The sequence below is a fragment of the Engraulis encrasicolus genome, chromosome 14 (assembly GCF_034702125.1).
Source record: "Engraulis encrasicolus isolate BLACKSEA-1 chromosome 14, IST_EnEncr_1.0, whole genome shotgun sequence".
Lineage (NCBI taxonomy): Eukaryota > Metazoa > Chordata > Actinopteri > Clupeiformes > Engraulidae > Engraulis > Engraulis encrasicolus.
In genome coordinates, this window is record NC_085870.1 from 4,500,778 (window position 1) to 4,521,008 (window position 20,231).

The window sequence follows — 20,231 nt, forward strand, 5'->3', positions numbered from 1 at the left end:
CGGGAAATGCCCGCTAGCTATGCCAGATGGCCAGTCCAGCCCTGTCCACAGCATTTGAAGTGCGAAATAATCAACCTAAAAACTTGGGAGTACTACAATAATAATAAAAAAACAGCAAAAACATCTTCAGTGTTGTTGCCCTGATGCAAAATAGACTCTAGTTTTGCAATACTTTTCTCCCTAGCCACGGCATAAGGACCTGAGCTTGTCAGCTACTTGTCAAAAGAAAAACTACTACTCATTCCAGCCTTTAAATGTAGACAAACTTAACAGCAGATTATTCTGTAGCATGCTGTAGAACTTTGTATGGCTGTAGCTTTCCCCTCCTTCATCAGTCCTGCCGCGTAACTCTACCCAGGCCCGTCGACATGTAGGGACAAAGGGGTATGTTGTCCCGGGCCCAGAGAGATAGGGTGCCCAGAATTGGGTCCCCGTGAGATTGTATGTATTGGGTAGGTAGGGGGGCACTTTAAGATGACTTTGTCCTGGGCCCAGCAAAAGCTGCCAGCGGCCCTGACTCCACCCTTTACACAGGTAGAGATCAGGTCTGACTGGCGGTCTCCTCATGGGAACAATTCAACAACTACTTCCTCTCCACTCTGATGGACTGCAACAATGTGGAGCGTTGAATACGGGATGGTCCTATTCCACCATTAACGCTTTCAAACTGCACTTCAAGCACACTTGCCGGAAGGTTTTCCTTATTTGAGTACCAATTATACGTAATATAAGCTTTTCTCTCACATCATTTAGCCTGCTGGGCACTAACCCAAGGATCCATCAGCTATAGGTAGCCCTGCCTGCTGCATATTGGCAGAAACAAAGGTCCTCGTTTGAATGTGAGCGCTACAGCCATAGCCAAGTTAGCTTAAGTGCTGAAACTAAGCCAAGACTTCACTTCTCTCCCAAGACACGCACATGCCAGTCAATTCAGGAAAGCAAAGTGCTTTGTGTAAAGTGACGCCATACTGCAATGCTTTTAACTGACAAAATGTGAAATGTTTTATGCATATTTGCATCGTATGTTGCACAGGAATGCCAAGGTTTTAGGGACATGTTCAGAGGCGATTTTAGGGTCAGGTGAGACCCCAAGCGAAAATGCAAAAGAATGGACATTTGAACAAAACTCGCCACTACTGTGGTAAAGTGTGGGCTGTTATTCACTATCTAGGGGCCCCCAAGCGGCTGCCTGCCTAGCCTGGTGGCAAGATGCGCCTCTGGACATGTTCAGGGCTGGCATGGGGGGTGAAATAGGGCCCGGGCACTTATGGCTTAAAGGGCCTTCTCACAATTAGTGGCGCAGAAACGACTCACGGGTGAGCCCCGCAATCCCGTGGGCCCGGGCCCAATTTCTACTCCAGTCCAGCCCTGACATGACACAACTGTAATACACATTTGAAATGATCTCGCGGGCTGAATAAAATAACTGAGCTTGACATCGCTACCTTCATGTATTGTACTGTAAGCCCTCATACTTACTTTAATTATTGCGCCAGACAGTTTTAAAACATTTTGGAAACTGGTACACAGTTGAAGAGATGCATGCAGCTAGTGTTATCTCTTAGATCAGCACACTAATGCACCATTAAGCACCTTCACTTTTGAAATGTATATTTTCATTGAGATTGGTAAATGGTAAATGGACTGCATTTACTATACACTGCCTCTCCACTCCTTCGAGCACTCAAGGCGCTTTACATTGTATGCCTCACCTTCACCCATTCACACTCATTCACACACTGGTGGCAGTGGCTGCTACGCAGGGGACCACTCTGGCCACCAGGAGCAATTTTGGGGTTAAGTATCTGGCTCAAGGACACAATGGGCCCTTCTCAAAACCTAGGACAGTGCACTTCTAAGTGTATCAGCCTAATTAGTCACGCCCAGTGATTGGATACTCTTTGGTGAACTCTACGGAATATCCAATCACTGGGTGTGTGACTAATAAAGACTATCCAGTCACTGGGTGTGACTAATTAGGCTGATACACTTGGAAGTGCACTGTCCTAGGTTTTGAGACGGACCCATTGATGGTAACCTTGTGCACCATCCTACGCACTTCCGCCAAAAGATTGGCTCCGTACTTAGTCTGTTTACTGTTTTCTGTGGAGCGATGTTGAGCGGTAGGATCTGGCCGGCCAACCCTCCCCAGAAAACAGCCAATAAGCAAAGAGACAGGTTGGTGGGGGCAAAAGGTGGAGGGCGCTTGTGACGACGACGTAAACGCCTGCGCCATGTTGTTGTTGAGTAACTGTCGGCGATTGGGTGAGAGCTGTCCTATCATTTCAAACCAGAACTGAGTGCAAATTTCCCGCTTCCTGCATTCGCGTCAGATCAAACAACCTCCAGACCATGAATACGAAATGAAATGGTAGTATTATGGGATGGTCAGGACCAGGCTACTACAGTGATGGGGGTCAGGCAGAGCGAGGCTTGAACAGCTCCTCTACCACCTGAGCCACCACTACTGCTGCTCAACTCAACAGTTACAACATGTTTAGTGTGTAATGACAAACATTAAGACTGGATAACTGTAGCTCTCATTCCAAATATTAAGTTACAATGTAAAAATATGTTACATGGTATTACATACTTACTTAAAGGGGTATGCCACTATTTTGGGGCTTAATACAGCTAAAATCGTTGGCCAGGGTTTATAAAGGTGGTAGAGTGTCTTATTTTTCATGTAAGCCGTTGTCTTGCTTTAAGACAAGTTAAAAGTTAAAAGAGGGAGCATGTCGCTAAGCTAGTGAAAGTCAATGGATCCGTGTAGCATGCTACATGTCTTAAAGCAAGACAACGCTTAACTTGAAAAATAAGACACTTTCCCACCTTTATAAACCCCAGACAACGATTTTAGCTGTATTAAGCCCCAAAATAGTGGCATACCCCTTTAACGCTGTACTTTATGATATAGATACGCTGCAACAGAGACTGAAAATAAAATGAAACTCATCAAACCAGATTTACAGTATACAGCAGGCAGTGTCTTTGCTCTGTGCATGTGTGTTTGGCTGTGTGTGTTTTGAGGTGTGGCCAAAACAGAAAGGTTAAAACGGATAAAAGCATTGTACTTAGTCTGGACTGGACCCAAGCCTTGGGCACGCAGAAAACAAAAATAGCAACCCTGCTTTGGGGCCACGGCCACACCTTTTTAACCTTGTGATGGGACACTCTGATTGCATGGGCACCCTGGCAGCCTCTACTCGATCAGGGCCTTTGATCCTTGGCTCTTTGTGCTACAGGAAGAAGATAATGGACTATGGCAGATGTGCTGTTATGACTTCCCGGCTGCATGTGCAAAATGACACCTCTGTCCTGCACGCAACAAGAAGGGCTAGTGATTTACTAAAGTACATAATGCATGGCATGTTTCTTTCTACAGATTTGTGTCATAGTAGTGCAGCATGCACATTTCAAGGCACATGCTACTGGATGGTCCACCAAATGCCAGTGGATCAATGACAAACACTGTAGGAACTGTGGTCGTAAGCCACACTAATTCTTGATATCGTTTCAACAAAACAAAAATAAAATTTAAACAGTTTGTCAGGTACTATAGCATATTCTTGATGCAAGACTATAACAAGTAGTATTACAATATTATAGCATGACTATGATAATACGTAGGCCCTATTTGAAGCATAATAGAAAAACGTCTCTACCCTGCTCCCAACCATTGAACAGGCATAAAATTAAATGTATTATCAATAAATGTATCATCAAGAATATGGTGCTTTCAAGAGGCTGTGTGGCCTGTTTTTCTTTTTCTTCTGGGAAACATACCAGTAAAAACACGAGTTGCACTAGGCTACCATTGAATTCCTTCCTATGGGTAGCAACTGTGGCTAAGGGGCAAATGGCTCTCATTTTAGTTGGAGAAGACGCAAACCACAGCAGCAATTCAAGTTCAGTCCAATGCGGAAGTTAATAGTATAATTAAGTCAGAACCATTTTCATAAAAAATAAAATAAAATCTTGTCTAGACGTCATACACAGATCAGTATGACTTGGTGATGGACATGGATTTTTTCCATGTCCATCACCAAGTCATACTGATCTGTCTATGACGTCTAGACAAGATGTACAGTGTGTGTGTGTGTGTGTGTGAGTGTGAGTGTGAGTGTGAGTGTGAGTGTGAGTGTGTGTGTGTGTGTGTGTGTGTGTGTGTGTGTGTGTGTGTGTGAGTGTGTGTGTGTGTGAGAGAGAGAGTAGGGATGCAAGACAGGAATAAAGTGGTTTAGGTTCAAGGAGTCCATGAAACAAACACCAGTCCAGCAACAGTGCAGACAGTGCGTCACAGAGTCGAGCACAAAGTCAGATATTGACCTCATGAAATATTCACAAGTGCTATTTGGATATGAAGGCATTAGAAACAAGAAACAAAATCCCCCCCAACTTAATTCCACTCTAAGAAATTCAACCGGAGATCACTGTGATGTTTAAAATAGTATTGAAGAAGACTTTTTTTTTCTCTCTCTCCGTTACCATTCAGTTTGAACACAAACAAAACAAACCAGATGATAAATTTGGATATTTTTTAATGGTACAAACATTTAAAAACAAACTCAGAAATGCAAGAAAAATCACTGACTGCTTCTACAGAAATCATACTTTGAAATTTAAGGCAGAACAAGTCGGAGCTTTTTTTTCCACCACTGAGGAAAAAAATAGTTGCAAACAGCAAAGTCATTCACATTATATGCAGAACATCTTTCCAGTGATAAGCTACTTCAAAGCGACCAGCCAGGACTTTCACAAGGTGAAAAAAGAACAGCCCTTTTGCAAATCACATCACATATGAATACAGTATGTTACGGAACCCTTAAAATGACATTAAAAAAAACCTTACGGGTATTTCATGCACGCCTGAAACAAAACGTTTTTATTTTTATTTTTTAACTCGCAAACGCCATTTCAAGGGCTCCATAGTATGAGAGGCTGGTTTCTGAGTTCTAGTTCTCCAGAGGGGTTTGCGTTGTATGGCAGTCGTCGTGTGGGAGATCACGGAGAGGTTACCATTTTCTCAAAAATGCTAAAAGTTTCCAAATCCACTTATAAGACATTAAAATAATAAGTAAAACAAAATCAATGCATAATAATAAGGCAATTCAAAATAAATACATGCATCTTCCCTTTTCTCAAATCAGCAGTTACATAATGGTGGATAGAATTGTGCTCGTTCTGAAGTAGTAGTACATTTGTTAATCATACAGCTATGAAATATCTATAAAATCACCTGAGACAAACACAACCTGAGAAGCACAAACATGCAAATCCTGTTTGGAAAATAAAGGCCAGATATGTCATTTATTTTTGCTGAAGTAGATCTGATATACAATCTCAGTATAAAAAATAAGTCCCTAAGGCTTCCAAAATCCTTTTTTTTGTTAGAAACATAGCAAATCTCTACTGTGCTGTTACTGAGCCAACCTGCCCCCTTGTCTTTAAAAAAAAAAAAAAGCACAGTGCAATTTATCAGTTGAAGTGCACTATTGTTCGATGGTTCACACAAAGAGTTTCCTTTGTACTGAATAGAAAATGATTGTTTCCCATACTCTTCAAATACTGGCTTTGTAACTAATGTATTAATCCCTTTTCCCGGCAGTATTCACTGACAGACCTGACCTGCTATACATACATACAGTACATACATACACACACATACATACACACATACATACATACATACATATTTGTGTCAAGCATGCATGCCTTTGCTTTTAACTGGTTTTGTGACCCACTAGGACCGTGTTAGCTTTGGGGCAAAGCTCTGTACATTGTGCAAGCTCCAAGGTCCTCTTAAAGCCTCCACACCCTATAACACTTAAAGCCACATGCAGTCATTTCTGGAAATAAGCTCAGGCTGTGTCTCAAATGCCGCACTTGTGCACTTCGGGCACTGTTTTTCAGTGCCTAGGGTGCTCACGCTGAAAATTTCAGTTGAGCCAGTGCACTGAAAGTGCCAGGATGATCCCCTAACAATGGCGGAAAAATGCACTGCTTGAATGATGGACACTGCACGCACTAAACGGCGGCCATGTTGACAATGACACGGAGGAAATGTGGCATTCAGTTCAGTAGAAGAGTTTGGTCAACAGTCTCCTAATTCTGTTAGTAACTGACTGTCAGTGCACTGACAAAAGTTCGTCATTTAAGACATGGCCTCATTCTCATGTCTCGCAGTTAAACAATTGAATTTTACTCTCCTGCTCTTCCAGCTGTTCTGAGTCTGCTGATAGTACTTTTAGTTTCCAGCTAGCAATTACCGTTGCATGGAACGGGATCAGCTAGCAGCTAACTGGTAGCCTGGTTCTCACCAACAGTGTGTGAGTGTAGCTCTGGAGCCCCCTGGTGGAGCGGAGCTCCACGCACCGTTGGTGAGAACCAGGCTAGCTAGCTGGCCCCATATGATTCAATTATATATGCTAGCTTGGAGGTGTAATTTGCACCACCAGACTCAGAGAACGGCTGGGAGGGCAGGAGGAAGGCAAAACACAATCATTTCACTCAAGGGGAGGTGAGGAATAATCTTATTTACAGAAATGGTGGAGTATGGCTTTAAAACAGGAGCTGATCCACAGTAGCAACACCATCTCCGGCAAACACCACGAGCACTAGCACTTACACTTCAGCAGGACACCCAAACAAAACATTTTTAAGAAAGCGCTCTTTAAATTAAATTAAAAATTAAATTACATTAAATGACAACATGTTGTGGATATGTGTGCTTTGCGTAAACATTTACACCGAGCGTCGTCACATAGGAAGGGAGGGGCGGTGCTCATCACATTGCTTGACAGCACAGTAAATATGAAGTAACTCTCAGTGTAATTTGCTACTGCAGTGTTTAACTAAGTGGCATCTCCGTGCTATGGACATTTTAGACAAGATTTACGTATGCCTGAACACACCACTGTACTGAGATGGACCGGCTACCAAGATACTGAACAGAAATAGAAAAAAAAGAAAACGGGAGGGGAAAAAAATGCTGCATGATGTTAACTTGATGTAATGATGGTCCAAAAACCATCAGGTAGTACCGAGTCAATAAAACAAAATAAAACAAAAAAAGCACCAATTAAAATTAAAAGTAAAACACAAATATTATTCACGATGGTCTGAATGGTTATGGCAGACAAAAAAAAAACTTTTACACTGCTATTATGTAAAACAATACAGTACCATCCACTGCTGCGACTTAGCCGTACCAACCGAAAATGAAAAGACTGCAACGTTCAAGTGCACTGAAATAAGTTATGGAGGGTTGCTAGGCAGCGTGGAATGTCTTCGATGATCTTCGGACTTCTGAAGTTGATATATGCGACAGCAGCCGGGCTGCGAAGTCTCAAGCTCAGACCAAAATGGTGCCTCATTCACTACTTGGGCACTCTGCAGTTAAAGGGGAATTCTTAACAATATCAATATGCAGTTAAACTGGTCATACTGTCTTTGACTTGTCAGAAGAACCTGATGACAGCATTTTTTCTTGTTCAGCCCTTTCTGAGATCTTGGCCATTCTAATGGGGTTTTTGTTGTTGGTTTTTTCATTTGTTATGTCTTAACATACCCCAGATAACATCAAACAAAAGTCATGCAATTTCAGCAAACAGCTCAAAACAGCAAAGACTTTCGGGAAAAGTCATGCCCTCATTACAATGGCCAGGAATTTCGGAAAGGGCTGAAGAGGAATTGCCCCATCGTCAAGGTGACGTCAAAGGTGGCATGAGCGTGTTGAAATTGGCAAGAATTCTCCTTCAAGGGAAAGTAATGCAACTGGCAGCCTAAATAGCTCACTACGCAGTGACAGAGAGCCAAATATTTGCAAGGAACAAGGCACCTTATGTTTTTCTTCCGCTGATTCTCTGCCTTAACGTGTGTCCAGGCTCCATCCAAAATGCTCAGTTATCGCATTTAGCGCGTTTAGCGCACTTATCCATGTGCAGAGAAAAAAAAAACAACGCCACTTGTGGCCTATATCGTAGAACAATGTACTGACTGATTGAGTCTTCTGGACGAGAAGTGAGGCGCATCAGTCCTTCTGCCAATGCTTCTTGGTCTGGGGTGAGTTTCTCAAAAGAGAAGTTGTTAGCCTGTTAGCAACTTCGGTAGTTGCCAATGGGAAAATGCATTGAAAACAACAAAGTAGCTAATGTAGTAAGCAACTTTGGTTTTGAGAAATTCACCCCTGAATTGTATCCAGGTTTGCTCACTACATAGTATACCATGACGTTAAAGAGGCGCCCCACCCCCAAGGCAAAATTGAATCACTCCACGAAGGCCCTAGAGTTGGTTACGTGTGCACTGCAGAAGCGTTTTTAAGGCAACCGAGCCACTGCAGCCCTGAATTTTAAAATAGTGCCATTACGTTACAGCAACTATGCTAAGCTAAGCTAACGTAAGATAAATAAGCTTAGCTACAGTCACTGCAATTTCGCCTGGGGGTTGGGTATCCCTTTAAGGAAAAAAAACAAACAAACAAAACAATGCAATGTATGTCCTAAATAGTGAACCAAGTAGTGGCTGAGGCTGAGCGAGGCTATTGGACAGAGCAGGCCGACCCCCGAGGGTGGACCAGGACCAGAGCGGAGCGCCTTTAGTTCTTCTGTCGGCGCTTCTTGGCCTCGATGGCGTCCAGGATGGGCTGCCGCTTGGCCTGGTAGCGCTGGCGGATCTCCTCGATCTCCTGCTCCATCTGGGGATCCAGAGACGCCAGCCGCCGACGCAGCTCCTCAACGCTCCACGAACGCATCTGCGCACACACACACACACACACACACACACAAACACACACAGGCGCATGCGCATACACACACACACACACACACACACACACACACACACACACACACACGCACACGCACACGCACATGCACACACACAAAAATCCGAGAAACGTTCATGTTAAAATCAAATCATTTCAACAAAAGATTCACAGCAAAGGCAGAGCCGGGTTTACAGGGAAAGAAACAACAAAATGGAAAAAAAAATCCCAAACAAAACATAATGGCAGTTTTCTGAAATGCCTATGGCCTCAGCCTGTAATAGAAGACAGCACTTATATGTACACTGCTGCTCCAGCATGAATGTGTTTCCAGGCAATAGTTGAGAGAGCAAGACAGACCAGATAGAAAGACACATAACCTTGTGTACACACAAATCAAAAACAGCACAAGACCTCGCTCGGAACAAAAGCAGCTCGGGGAGGGAGATCAGGGCATCGGGTCTCGGAACAGTTGTTCCCCCCAATCAGCGATGTCACAGCAGATTCACACCGTGGGCGCCGATGAGCGAGTGGAGTAAACACAGGGGTCGCGACGCCCGGCCCGCCCCCCCGGTCTCTTTGCCCCCCTGGACCTTACGCTTTATTACATCTCCCTCTGTGGCTTCCTTGCAGCTCTGGCTCTGGCTAACAGTTTGTGGCTATTTATTACCCGGATCGATAGGGAGGTAAAAATAACAGGGTGGCGGGGCCTTGGTGGCCATGCGTTTAAGTGCTGCTGTGCTGAGTCTTGACCCCTCAGGCTGGATGGCTGGCTGGATAGCTGTCACGCAGCAGAGCTTGGGCTGGGCTGGGCTGGAACAGGCATGCCCTTGACTGACCGCAAAATAGAGCAGTCTAGGCCAATGTTGCCAGATTGGGCGGTTTCCAGCACAATTGGGCTGCTTAGGATGGCCGTCTGCAGGTAAAAATGGCATTTAGCGGAAAGAAATGCCCAATTTTTGACCATAGAAACCCATAGAATTGGGGGGGGGGGCTTAGAGCTTCCAGGTGGGTTTTGAGCATTTTTTGGGCTGGAAATGATCAGCCTCATCTGGCAACCCTGGTCAGTGCAGTCAGGGCACTATCGTCTTGGGAAATGAGCAGAATCATTCAGTGCATAGAGTGCACAGGGCTTACACAAGGTCAGAGAAATAAGACGTCCTCCTAACTTGAGTGAGTTAGGGTTGTACATAGACATGCCCATGAACCCTTCAAGTCTGTTTTCAGGTATCTAGGTACATGTAAACCAAAGAAAGTGGATCTAACAAGAAGCGTCATTTTGTTTCTTTTCCGGTATCCACTTTATGTCGTGTAAACGCCTCTTTGGGAGACCTTCGGTTAGTAGACCTTTGGAGTCCTGAGGTTGAGAATCAATGAAGTCCCCTTAGCGCTGTAGATGGCGGTAGCGCACGTCTTGCGCAAACACCTCAAAAAGAGAAGAAGTAGTAGGGGACAACGCCCCCTTAGGAGACCCAACTTGAGCACACGCTTTTGCATTGAGCGGGCGTGTTTTGCGATATCTTGCTCTAATTCAGTATTTTGTGTAAACTACATGTGAACCTACTGAAGGCTGCGCTTACATGGTCTAAGGGGCTGATTGGTACAGGACAATTGCAGATTCATAAATGAACAAAAAAACAAACCAGAATACTTGTGTGGATTTTTTCCACACGATTTATCAGGAGTTCCAAGTTGAAAATACATGTATAAAAATCATAGGAAACTCTGTGAAACACAACATGCCCTCTATACTGCCCTTGTTTTGTGTGGCCTTCTCCAATCATAGTCCTGACTGTACATACAGTGCAGCAGAGAGTGCTAGTCTGGTTGAAGGGCATACTGGCGTGCTGCTTTGTGTATCAGTATGTTTGTGTGCAGCATTAGTTTAACCCTCTGCAGATCACAGCTGACCATAAACAGTGGGAGTATGCACCCAAGGTAGGTCTACACCAGTGTTTCTCAAACTTTTTCAGACCGAGGACCACTTTGTCCCCCCAAAGAATCTTCAGGGACCACCTGTCAACTGAATCAACAGTTGACGGGTGCTAATTTGACACTGCTAATGATACCCCTTACTATTATTCACATCACAAGCCCATCCTGTTGTGGTGAAAATAATACTTCAGCTATGTTTAGCTTTGTAATAATGTTACAAATATAGTATACTGCTTGCTTGTCTTGGAAAAGTAGAGATCTCCTCGCGGACCACCTGAGCTCTGTCGCGGACCACAAGTGGTCCCCGGACCACACTTTGAGAATCACTGGTCTACACAAGGCTGCATAGTGGCTGCAGGTACTGTACTTTCTTGATGGGAACACTGCAGTGAACAGTCTATAGCAAGCTGCTCGCAGACAGTAGAAAAATATGAACTGGGGACAAGAGCGCAGCATGCTTATCCGTGATAAGGGATCTGACTCTGAAATACAGTATACGTATTAATATAATATAACCCCATTAATGAGTCTCTGAGCTGCCTGATTAGTCTGCAGCACACTGCACCATTACTTGCAGTATTTAGGGGATTTAAAAAAAGACAATGATCTTACAAACCATGCATCAACTTTCACACATTGTATGAGTCCAAAATATCAAAATCAATGAACTGAAGCAATGATATGTCCAAGGTACAAGTATTAAGACTCTTGCGCAGTCTTGACTTGATACAAATATGAGGTCATACACTACCCTAAAATTCAACAGAAAGCAAGCAATAACAGTAGAAATAAGGTATTGTGACTATCCAATAATAAATGTTAACTGTAGCCTACTTTCCCAGACCTAATTTCAGACAACATGCTGAGATCTTTCAGCACAGAGTCTGTGGTTTCCTGTAATGTCTCAGCCAATGCATCAATAAGTGTTACAGAAAAAATCTTCCCTCTTTCTACTAATAGGAACAATCTTCCCTCTTTACTTTTTCTATACATTTCCAGCAGATCATATCAGCTACTATAGTACTTGAAACTCCTGCATTCGTTTCAACAATAGACTTTATTTGCGGAACGAGGCGGGGTTTGTCAAAACTGACAAAGACGCGCTTCACAGCACGCTCCCTCTCCCTCTCCCGGCGCCTGAAAAACAGACATCTGAAGATGTCAATACAGTTTGAGGACGTGGCACCACAAAGGGCATCAAGTCGAGCCTGGAATATAAAAAGCATGTGACTGCTTGAAAAGAGGCCTAAAAATAGACATGCCTACGTCTCGTTCAGCTAGTCCACAGATCAGACGCTAACAACTGACACTTCAAATAATAAACATGTTCACACCTCAGACAGATTCTAGTTTCGACTGCATGAAGTGTGATTCTCCGTTCCTGTGCACAATACTGAATGTCGACTTTAAAAAATACACACACACACAAAAAACAACAACAACCACTTTTTCTTCTGCCTCATTGTCGGTCATCAATAAATTAACAAAAAAAGACGATTGAAACCCAGAGTCTGGGTCCTTCCCTTTCCAAGAGTGGGAAGTCATGTTGCCTTAAAACCCCTTAAGGCGCGGTTTTATAAATTCATTGTTACCAGTATGGTAATGACCAAGTCGTGGTGCATTACTAAAGGGCCTGTGTTGTGTCATAGTATTGTAGTGCTATGGTAGTTACATTTCAATGTCTATTACAGCGTGCCACTGGAGGTACGCCGCGCACTAAGGGGCTACTATGCTTGGCAATGTTTGTGCAGTACAAAGAGAGAAACGTGGACCGCACAAGACCTGACCTTGTGAAAAAAACGAAGGAAGAGGAAGGAAGAATGAATTGAGATGTGCAGATGGGAGTCTGGGTCAGAGATTCTTTAAGTATAGAGATATGCCAACATAATAGGTTTCTATGGGCACCTAACATGACCAGGTTCCGGTCTGCCTAAAGGGCGTGTCATAATGCTCCTACAATGAATAGAACAGTCCCCAGGTCTGCCTAGGTCTGCCTAAGGGGGGGCATAATAGAACCAGGAAACAATGGGCCAATGGAACCTCTCTCTCTCTACTCTCTCTGTCAGATGGGAGTCTGGGTGTCTGCGTGAGGTAAGGATGAGGCAACGCCGTGGCTGTCTGTCTGACTCTGTGGTGCTCTGCCACTGTGGATCACGGCCCTGAGTTTGAAGCACAAACGCTGCCTGACAAGAACCACTGGCGTCGAGAACAAAGCCATCGTTGTCAGCATGCCACACACGATCGCTCAAGTCACCATTCCAAGATGGCAGCGCTTGTGAGTGACAAAATAAGCATTAAACATTCTCGCTCCAACAGAGGTGGATGGGAGGATGACACAGGAATTAATGGGTTTCTAGAGGCAGGAAAAACAAACAAGAGAAGCCGCACCTTGCATAAACTCTGCTATATTCGACAATGACGGGAAAAAAGAGTCTATGCAAGACAAGTTGTGGCCAGTTGTGGACGGAACCAGCCTCCCAATTTATCGATCACTACCTGAAACCCTATGTACACAAATTGCCCTCATACGTCAGAGACACAACGGATGTACTCAATAAAATTAACAATCTTAGTGACACAACTTGGAACTATCTGGTGACAATGGACGTAGAATCGTTATATACCAACATTGACCATACCGAAGGATTAAGAGCAGTGAACCACTACCTGTCCGAGAGAGAGGAGATGACACCCCCTTCTAGTTTCCTTACAGAACTAACAAGTTGGGTACTCCACAATAATGTGTTTCTATTTCAAGACGTAATGTATAGACAGCGCAAAGGCACCAGCATGGGCGCATCTTTTGCCCCGGAATACGCATGCTTATTTTTGGGACTTTGGGAATCTGAATACGTTTTCAATGCAGAAAAAAATCGCTTTAAAGACAACATAAAGCTGTACTGTAGATTTATTGATGACATTCTGATCCTGTTCAAAGCCACCGAGATGGACTTAAGAGAAATGCATAATTACCTCAACAACACCAACAAGAACATAAAACTGACATTAGAACATTCGGAAAATGAAATCAACTTCCTAGACCTGACTGTATACAGAAAAGACCACCAGCTACACACTACACTATACAGAAAGCCCACTGATCGCAACACCATTTTACATTACCAGTCATATCACCCTCAACACTTGAAGGACAATATCCCATACGGGCAATTTCAACGTCTCAAAAGGATTTGTGATCAAGATGAGGACTTTTGTGAACAGTCTGACCGTATGTCAAAGAGATTCCATGAGAGGTCTTACAAAAGATCAGTGGTGTCTGCTGCTAGGACCAAGGCAGCTTCCACCAATGGCGAAGTAGCCTACTGCATGCCGTCAACCAAAAGGAAAAAGAGGAAAAATACGGGCGTCTGCTTTGTCACCAGATACAGTACACACACACCAGAGATTAGACGCATGCATAAGGTCAACATGCACTGGGACATTTTAAAAAGCGACCCAACACTGCATGATACGTTTAAAGACTTTCCTATGTTCTGTTACAGGCGCGCCCCAAGCTTGAAGGATAGACTCACGCGCAGCTATCTCCCCGCCAGAAAGAAGGAACATTGGTTAAAGAAGCCTATTGGAACTTTTAAGTGTCTGCAGTCCAACTGCAACCATTGTGGTAACATTAAGCAGCACAAAGATTTCACTGATTTTAAAACTAATGAGAAACACAAAATCAAACACTTTGTGAACTGTAATACTACTTATGTTGTCTATCGCCTCATATGCCCTTGTAATCATTTTTATGTCGGGAGAACCAAGAGGCGCCTCAAGGATAGAGTAGCGGAACATAAGTACGCAATACGTTGCAATAATGAGGATTACCCGATGGCGCGTCATTTCAACAGCACGCATAATGGAGATGCAAGTTTTCTCCAAGTAGAGGCATTGGAGCATGTCCAGACGCCACCTAGAGGCGGTGATCGGCTTAAGTTACTTCTCCAGCGTGAAACTTACTGGATTCACAAACTTGACGCAATGCGCCCCCCTGGTCTCAACGAAGAGATAGATTTCAGACCATTTTTGTGACTATCTTATGATTTTGATTAAGTTTCCTTGTAAATTGAAATGGTTATGTTTGTGCCCATGAACATGTCTATGTGAATGAATAGAATTTAACTGCTGTGATTATGCTGGTTATTCCATGATACATTGTGCAATGCTCATGTGAAACGGTGTTTATTTTACACACCCAGAATGGACTATATTCTTTAAATATATTTCTATTTTAACTAATTTTTGAAAGGTCAATCATCACCGAGGTAACCATGTGACCCCCTGAACTTATAAATAGGTCACCCATGGGACTCCTCCTCTGTTTACGCCCTGATGAAGACCCAGTGCGGGTTGAAACCGGTTGGCGGTTTTATCTTTGTAACAATGCCCATGGACTAATAAAGGGTTTTTATACTAAGGACAATCCTTGTCGGCCTGTGGAGTTGCCTGAAGTCGGCCCTAGTGCCAACACGCTCTAAATGAAAGGACTTTAGTCTTCTTACTTCAAGAGCACCCACAGTTTGGAGTTTACAAAGTTGGAGAACAAGAGCGCTCAGTCAACCTTTTCAAGTTGTGGCCAGTGTTGCCAGATTGGGCTGTTTCCCGCCCAATTGGGCTAATTAGGATGGCCGTGTGCGGGTAAAAATGGCATTTAGCAGAAAAACCCGCCCAATTTTTGCCATAGAAATCAATAGATTTGGGCGGGATTTTGTGCTTCTAGGCGGGTTTTGAGCATTTTTTGGGCTGGAAATCATCAGCCTCATCTGGCAACCCTGGTTGTGGCTTCTTCTGTTGTAATTCAGTTCATCATTTGGGGACAAGACAGAGGGGGTTCGTGCCAGTAACTCCAGTCCTTATTGGGTGCGTAGGTTCCCGAATGATAATCCAGAGAAGTGTGGAACTCGCACACACATAGCCGATGCAATCATTTCTTTATTGCTTTACATATATACAAAATGTGCTACCCACCCACATGTGCAAAACGTTCCTCACTGTGGAAGGTCTGGTGACATGTGGGTAGCACATTTTTAGCACTTTTATATATGTGAAGCAATAAAGAAATGATTGCATCGGCCATCAGTGTGCGAGTTCCACCCCTTGCTTCTGTAGTTTATCGTTTGGGCCAGCATCCATCCTCACATCACTAATACAGGGGTGATAGTGAAAAAAAATCCTGGGCCTGAACTTTTTCCCCTGCTCTAACGACGACGACAAGATACTGCATAGTGACGTAACGTAGGCCTATTTTCACACATTATTCAAACATTTAATAGCCTGTGTATGACCATTATTCAAGCCTGATAGTAGAAGAAAACCCTGAACCTGTAACACCTTGAGATAAGAATAACCTAATGGCTAATTATTACCAATGTTTTTATTTTTGCAAACTCTGTCAAGCCTGAAATCAGGCATGGAGCCTGAATACTATCAGCCCTGCTAATGAAAGCGAAAGCGAAAGTGAAAGCCCATTGGGAAACTTCAACTCCCATAGTCATTGTGACACAGCACTCCACAGCACACAAGTGAACACTGCACACAACGAAATTGCATTTATGCCTCACCCGTGCAAGGGGGCAGCCCTCAGTGGCGCCCCATGGGGAGCAGTGCGGTGGGACGGTACCATGCTCAGGGTACCTCAGTCATGGAGGAGGATGAGGGAGAGCACTGGTTGATTACTCCCCCCACCAACCTGGCGGGTTGGGAGTCGAACCGGCAACCTCTGGGATGCAAGTCTGACACCCTAACCGCTCAACACCAAGAGAGGCCAGCTTCCAGCTATTGACTTTTCTAGAAGTATGCTGAAATCTTAAAATCTTGCCCAAGAGTGAAGGACATCCCCCTTCTCTCCAGCTGATGAGGCCACCACATTGTGACGAGATGAAATCTGTAGGGATGCACCGATACCGATACTGTTATCGGTATCGGCACCCGATACTGCTCATTATACTCGTACTCGTACTCGTCAAGCACTTGCCGATACCAGGAACGATACTGCTATTACACAAAACAATGCAAAATCTTGTCAAGTTCTGTGGACTTGAAAGCAGCCTGGAAAAAAGAGCCACCTCATACATTTGCTAACATTTAAATCTACATGGAAATGGACAATACAAATATCACAGGAGGAAAAAACAAGGCCATGCATTTATTTTCATTGTATTTTGGTGGTAAAAGGTATCGGTATCGGTATCGGTACTCTGTATCGGCAAGTACACACATTAATGTACTCGTACTTGTATCGGTTTTCAAAAAAGTGGTATCGGTGCATCCCTAGACATCTGCAAGTCCCCTCTCCTCGTTTGTAAGGGTCTTCGACCTCATCTGACGTGACCGGATGTGACATGATTGAACCGTTTGAAAATGTGATTGACACTTGGGTCTTCCTACTATGTACCAACACATCGGTCTTATGTAACATGGAAACGGCTTCTTGTTGGTAAAGCCAAGGTCTGTTTATCATCAAACAGGAATATATTACAACTCCAAACATCACATTTAGAACTAGATAAAGGTAGAGTCTGTCAGTTTAGTACTTTATTTTCAAAATGTATGCTAACTATTCAAAATTAAAAAACCAAAAAATTAAAAAATCATGAAAAAGTCAACATGCTGTGAATAGGCAGCATACATTTCTGGAAATAAATTGCTAAAACTTACAAAACTGTACATTTAAGTACTCCCATTATTTACGTTCACAGATTTGTCAGTGCATTAAGGACTACATTACCACAGCATGGATACAGACAGTACACATCACCAAGGACATGGCAGCGGTGACAATGAGAGCTGTGACACAACAACACAGCCCTGAGGCGTTCTTCCCCTTCTCATCCCCCTCCCTCTCCCCCTCCCCATACCCATACCCCCTCCCCATATTCCATGTGGCCGTGACGTGTTGTGTTTTCAACCTACTGTGGTTTTTGAGGGACAGATATGTGGCCACATCTGGATTTGTGTATCAGCCAGCACAGTATGACTACAGAGTTTCCCGTTTCTCAACTAGTGGGTCGCAACCCAAAAGTGGGTCGCGGAGGGGTCATGGGAGGGTCGCGGAGCCGTAGTGTAAAAAAAAAAAATCGTAATACATTGATTCGCTAAAAAAAACATCCAACTTCTCCTGCAACAATTTGCAACTTTTATGGTGATAGGCGGTTGAACTTGTGTCATCTGTCGTCATAGATAAAATCAGAATGCTTATGCGAGATAGTAGCATGCAACCAGTCATTCGAGTGTCGCTAAAAAAAATGGGTCGTGACAGAATGAGAGTGGAAAATGATGGGTCCCAAGACTGCTCCAGTTGAGAACCACTGCCGTAGAACATTTGTTAGTTCAGTGTGGGTGGTTCAGGTGATTATCCGTCATCAGATGTGACCATCATAATTGGAAAGGCCAGGTCATGCAGTTTTATATGAAACAATATATGAAAAAAAAACCTCCCAAAAATAGATAATACAACTTTATATGAACTGTAGATAATATATCCGCAATTAAAGATCTTTATCTATTCAGGGTGGCCAAAGGTGGTAGGTGTTTGTTGTCAAGACCCACCTTAAGGGCACTGTGTAGAATGTGGCCAGAATGGGTACTGCAACTATGCAGTGAAACTGTGCTGCTTATTACAAAATTTCTTTTCATGAATATTTACTAAATAATAAACCAATATACACTAGTATAACCAAAGTACAGCAAGTTTTGCAGCTAAAATATCTATTTTGGGAAATTCAAACCATGGAGAAGATCCCCCTCTTCATGCATGAAAAGTGCAATTTTCGAAATAATAAATACTTAAAATTTGGTCGTGGTGGTAAGTATTCATGAAAAAGGTAACATTTGTGAATGGGCAGCATGAGTTCTGGAAATAAACTACAATAAACACTACACGGCGCACCTTTAAACCTTGTAAAGTGTAACGTGTACGTATGTGATGTTAACCGATGCAATGAGGTGAACACGAGAGAGAGTCACTCACCACCTCCATGTCCACCTCTGCGGGGAGCTTGCGGTTGTCTGCGTTGTTGGCGGCGTTGGGGGACTCTCCTCCGTGGTTGTTGGCCTCCTTCTCCTTCTGCTCAAAGTACTCCAGGAAGGACGGCTTAGCCGGCTGCATCGTCTCTTCTCGCCCTACGGACACATTACATTTACATTACATTACATTCCATTACACTTACATTCCATTACATTACAGGCAGGGCTTTAAAAGGTGGGGTTGCAGGTATGACATCACGTTGGGGGAACTCCCCCAGGATTCTAAGGTTCTACATAAACCCCATGAGCCTGCGGAACCCCCAACGTGATGTCATAATGGTACATTTTCTTACAATGGTTAACCTGCAACCCCACCTTTTTTTCCATCACTAGCCAAAATAGCTAGTAAACTTTAATCTTACTGGCCAAACGCACAGTCACCAATGGGTCAATGTGACTGGTAATTTTCCTTTCTACCTGCCAAACTACATTTTCACCAGCCTTTGGCCAGTTGGTTGGTGTACATTTAGAGCCATGGGTACATTTATGGAGAGTTCAGGCCCGACTGAGAATCGTGTCGGTGCCCGTTCCCGTTACTGCACCTAATCTCGAACCGCCTGGCCTATTCACACCTCGAGTCTGAGCATTCGAGAACCCGGAAGTTTAAAAAAAAAAAAGACTTGTGTTTTCTCAGCGAACTGTGACGACAACGTGGACGTCAGCAAGTTCATTCATTATGTGCAGAAAATAGGCCTGTAACGATATCGAACCGAACCGACGTACCGCACCGAAAAGACCTGTACCGAATCGAACAGTGCTGTACCGAAAAGTTGAGTGAAAGGCTACTCTGTTCATGTTTTTACAATATGCTGCCACAACATGCAGAGGCTGCAGAACCCTGAGAGATAATGCAAGAAACAAACAGGCGTAAAGGCTAGTTCTTTGTGAAATCTTGAGAAAAAGCACTATTTTTTACAATATAAAATAAACAACGTGCTGAGGAAGAAAATGGTTTTCCATTTTGTTCCCATATACTGTACCGAATATCTACCGAACTGTGACCCTAAAACCGAGGTATGCACAGAACCGTGATTTTTGTGTGCCGTTACGCCCCTAGCAGAAAAGTTCAGAGCCCGGTATGAACGCGAGTGCTTCGCAGGCATTTAAGTTCCAAAAGTAACTGGCGGAGGAATAGGCACAGACACCTGAAACAGGCACTGGTCAGCCTGAAAACAGTATTAGTGGATGCTTTTATCCATGACACTCTTAAAAACAACAAAGGAGGCACATTGAGTAGCCCTTTTACTAGCCCTAATGAAAATGTATGCTTTTAGACACACCAATACGTTTTTTCTGAAACACTGAGTACCTTCTTTAAGACTTCAACTAGCAGATTCTGCAAAACAATTCAAATCCCAAAGAATCGTAATCTGTGATTTTCTCTGTTTTGCCTGGGCCTCATTGTGGCTAGTCACAAATGACACAAATGTTCCTGAGATGGTGAAATCACAGAAGTGCTACAGAAAATTACGCTTAGTTGACACTTTCATCGATCCACAGTGAG

The 20,231-nt window shown here is 43.6% G+C and overlaps 1 protein-coding gene across 1 annotated transcript in view; it reads right to left on the reverse strand.

Moving 5' to 3' along the window:
• Positions 1–7,091: 7,091 nt before the first annotated feature.
• LOC134461990 (serine/threonine-protein kinase 3/4-like) overlaps positions 7,092–20,231 on the reverse strand; it is a 50,750-nt gene continuing 37,610 nt past the window's right edge. The window contains exons 10-11 of the mRNA XM_063214819.1: positions 18,672–18,823; positions 7,092–8,752 (exon numbers count right to left, since the gene is read on the reverse strand). Coding sequence (XP_063070889.1) covers positions 8,597–8,752; positions 18,672–18,823 — 308 coding nt within the window. The 3' untranslated portion in view covers positions 7,092–8,596. The remainder of the gene's footprint in view (positions 8,753–18,671; positions 18,824–20,231) is intronic.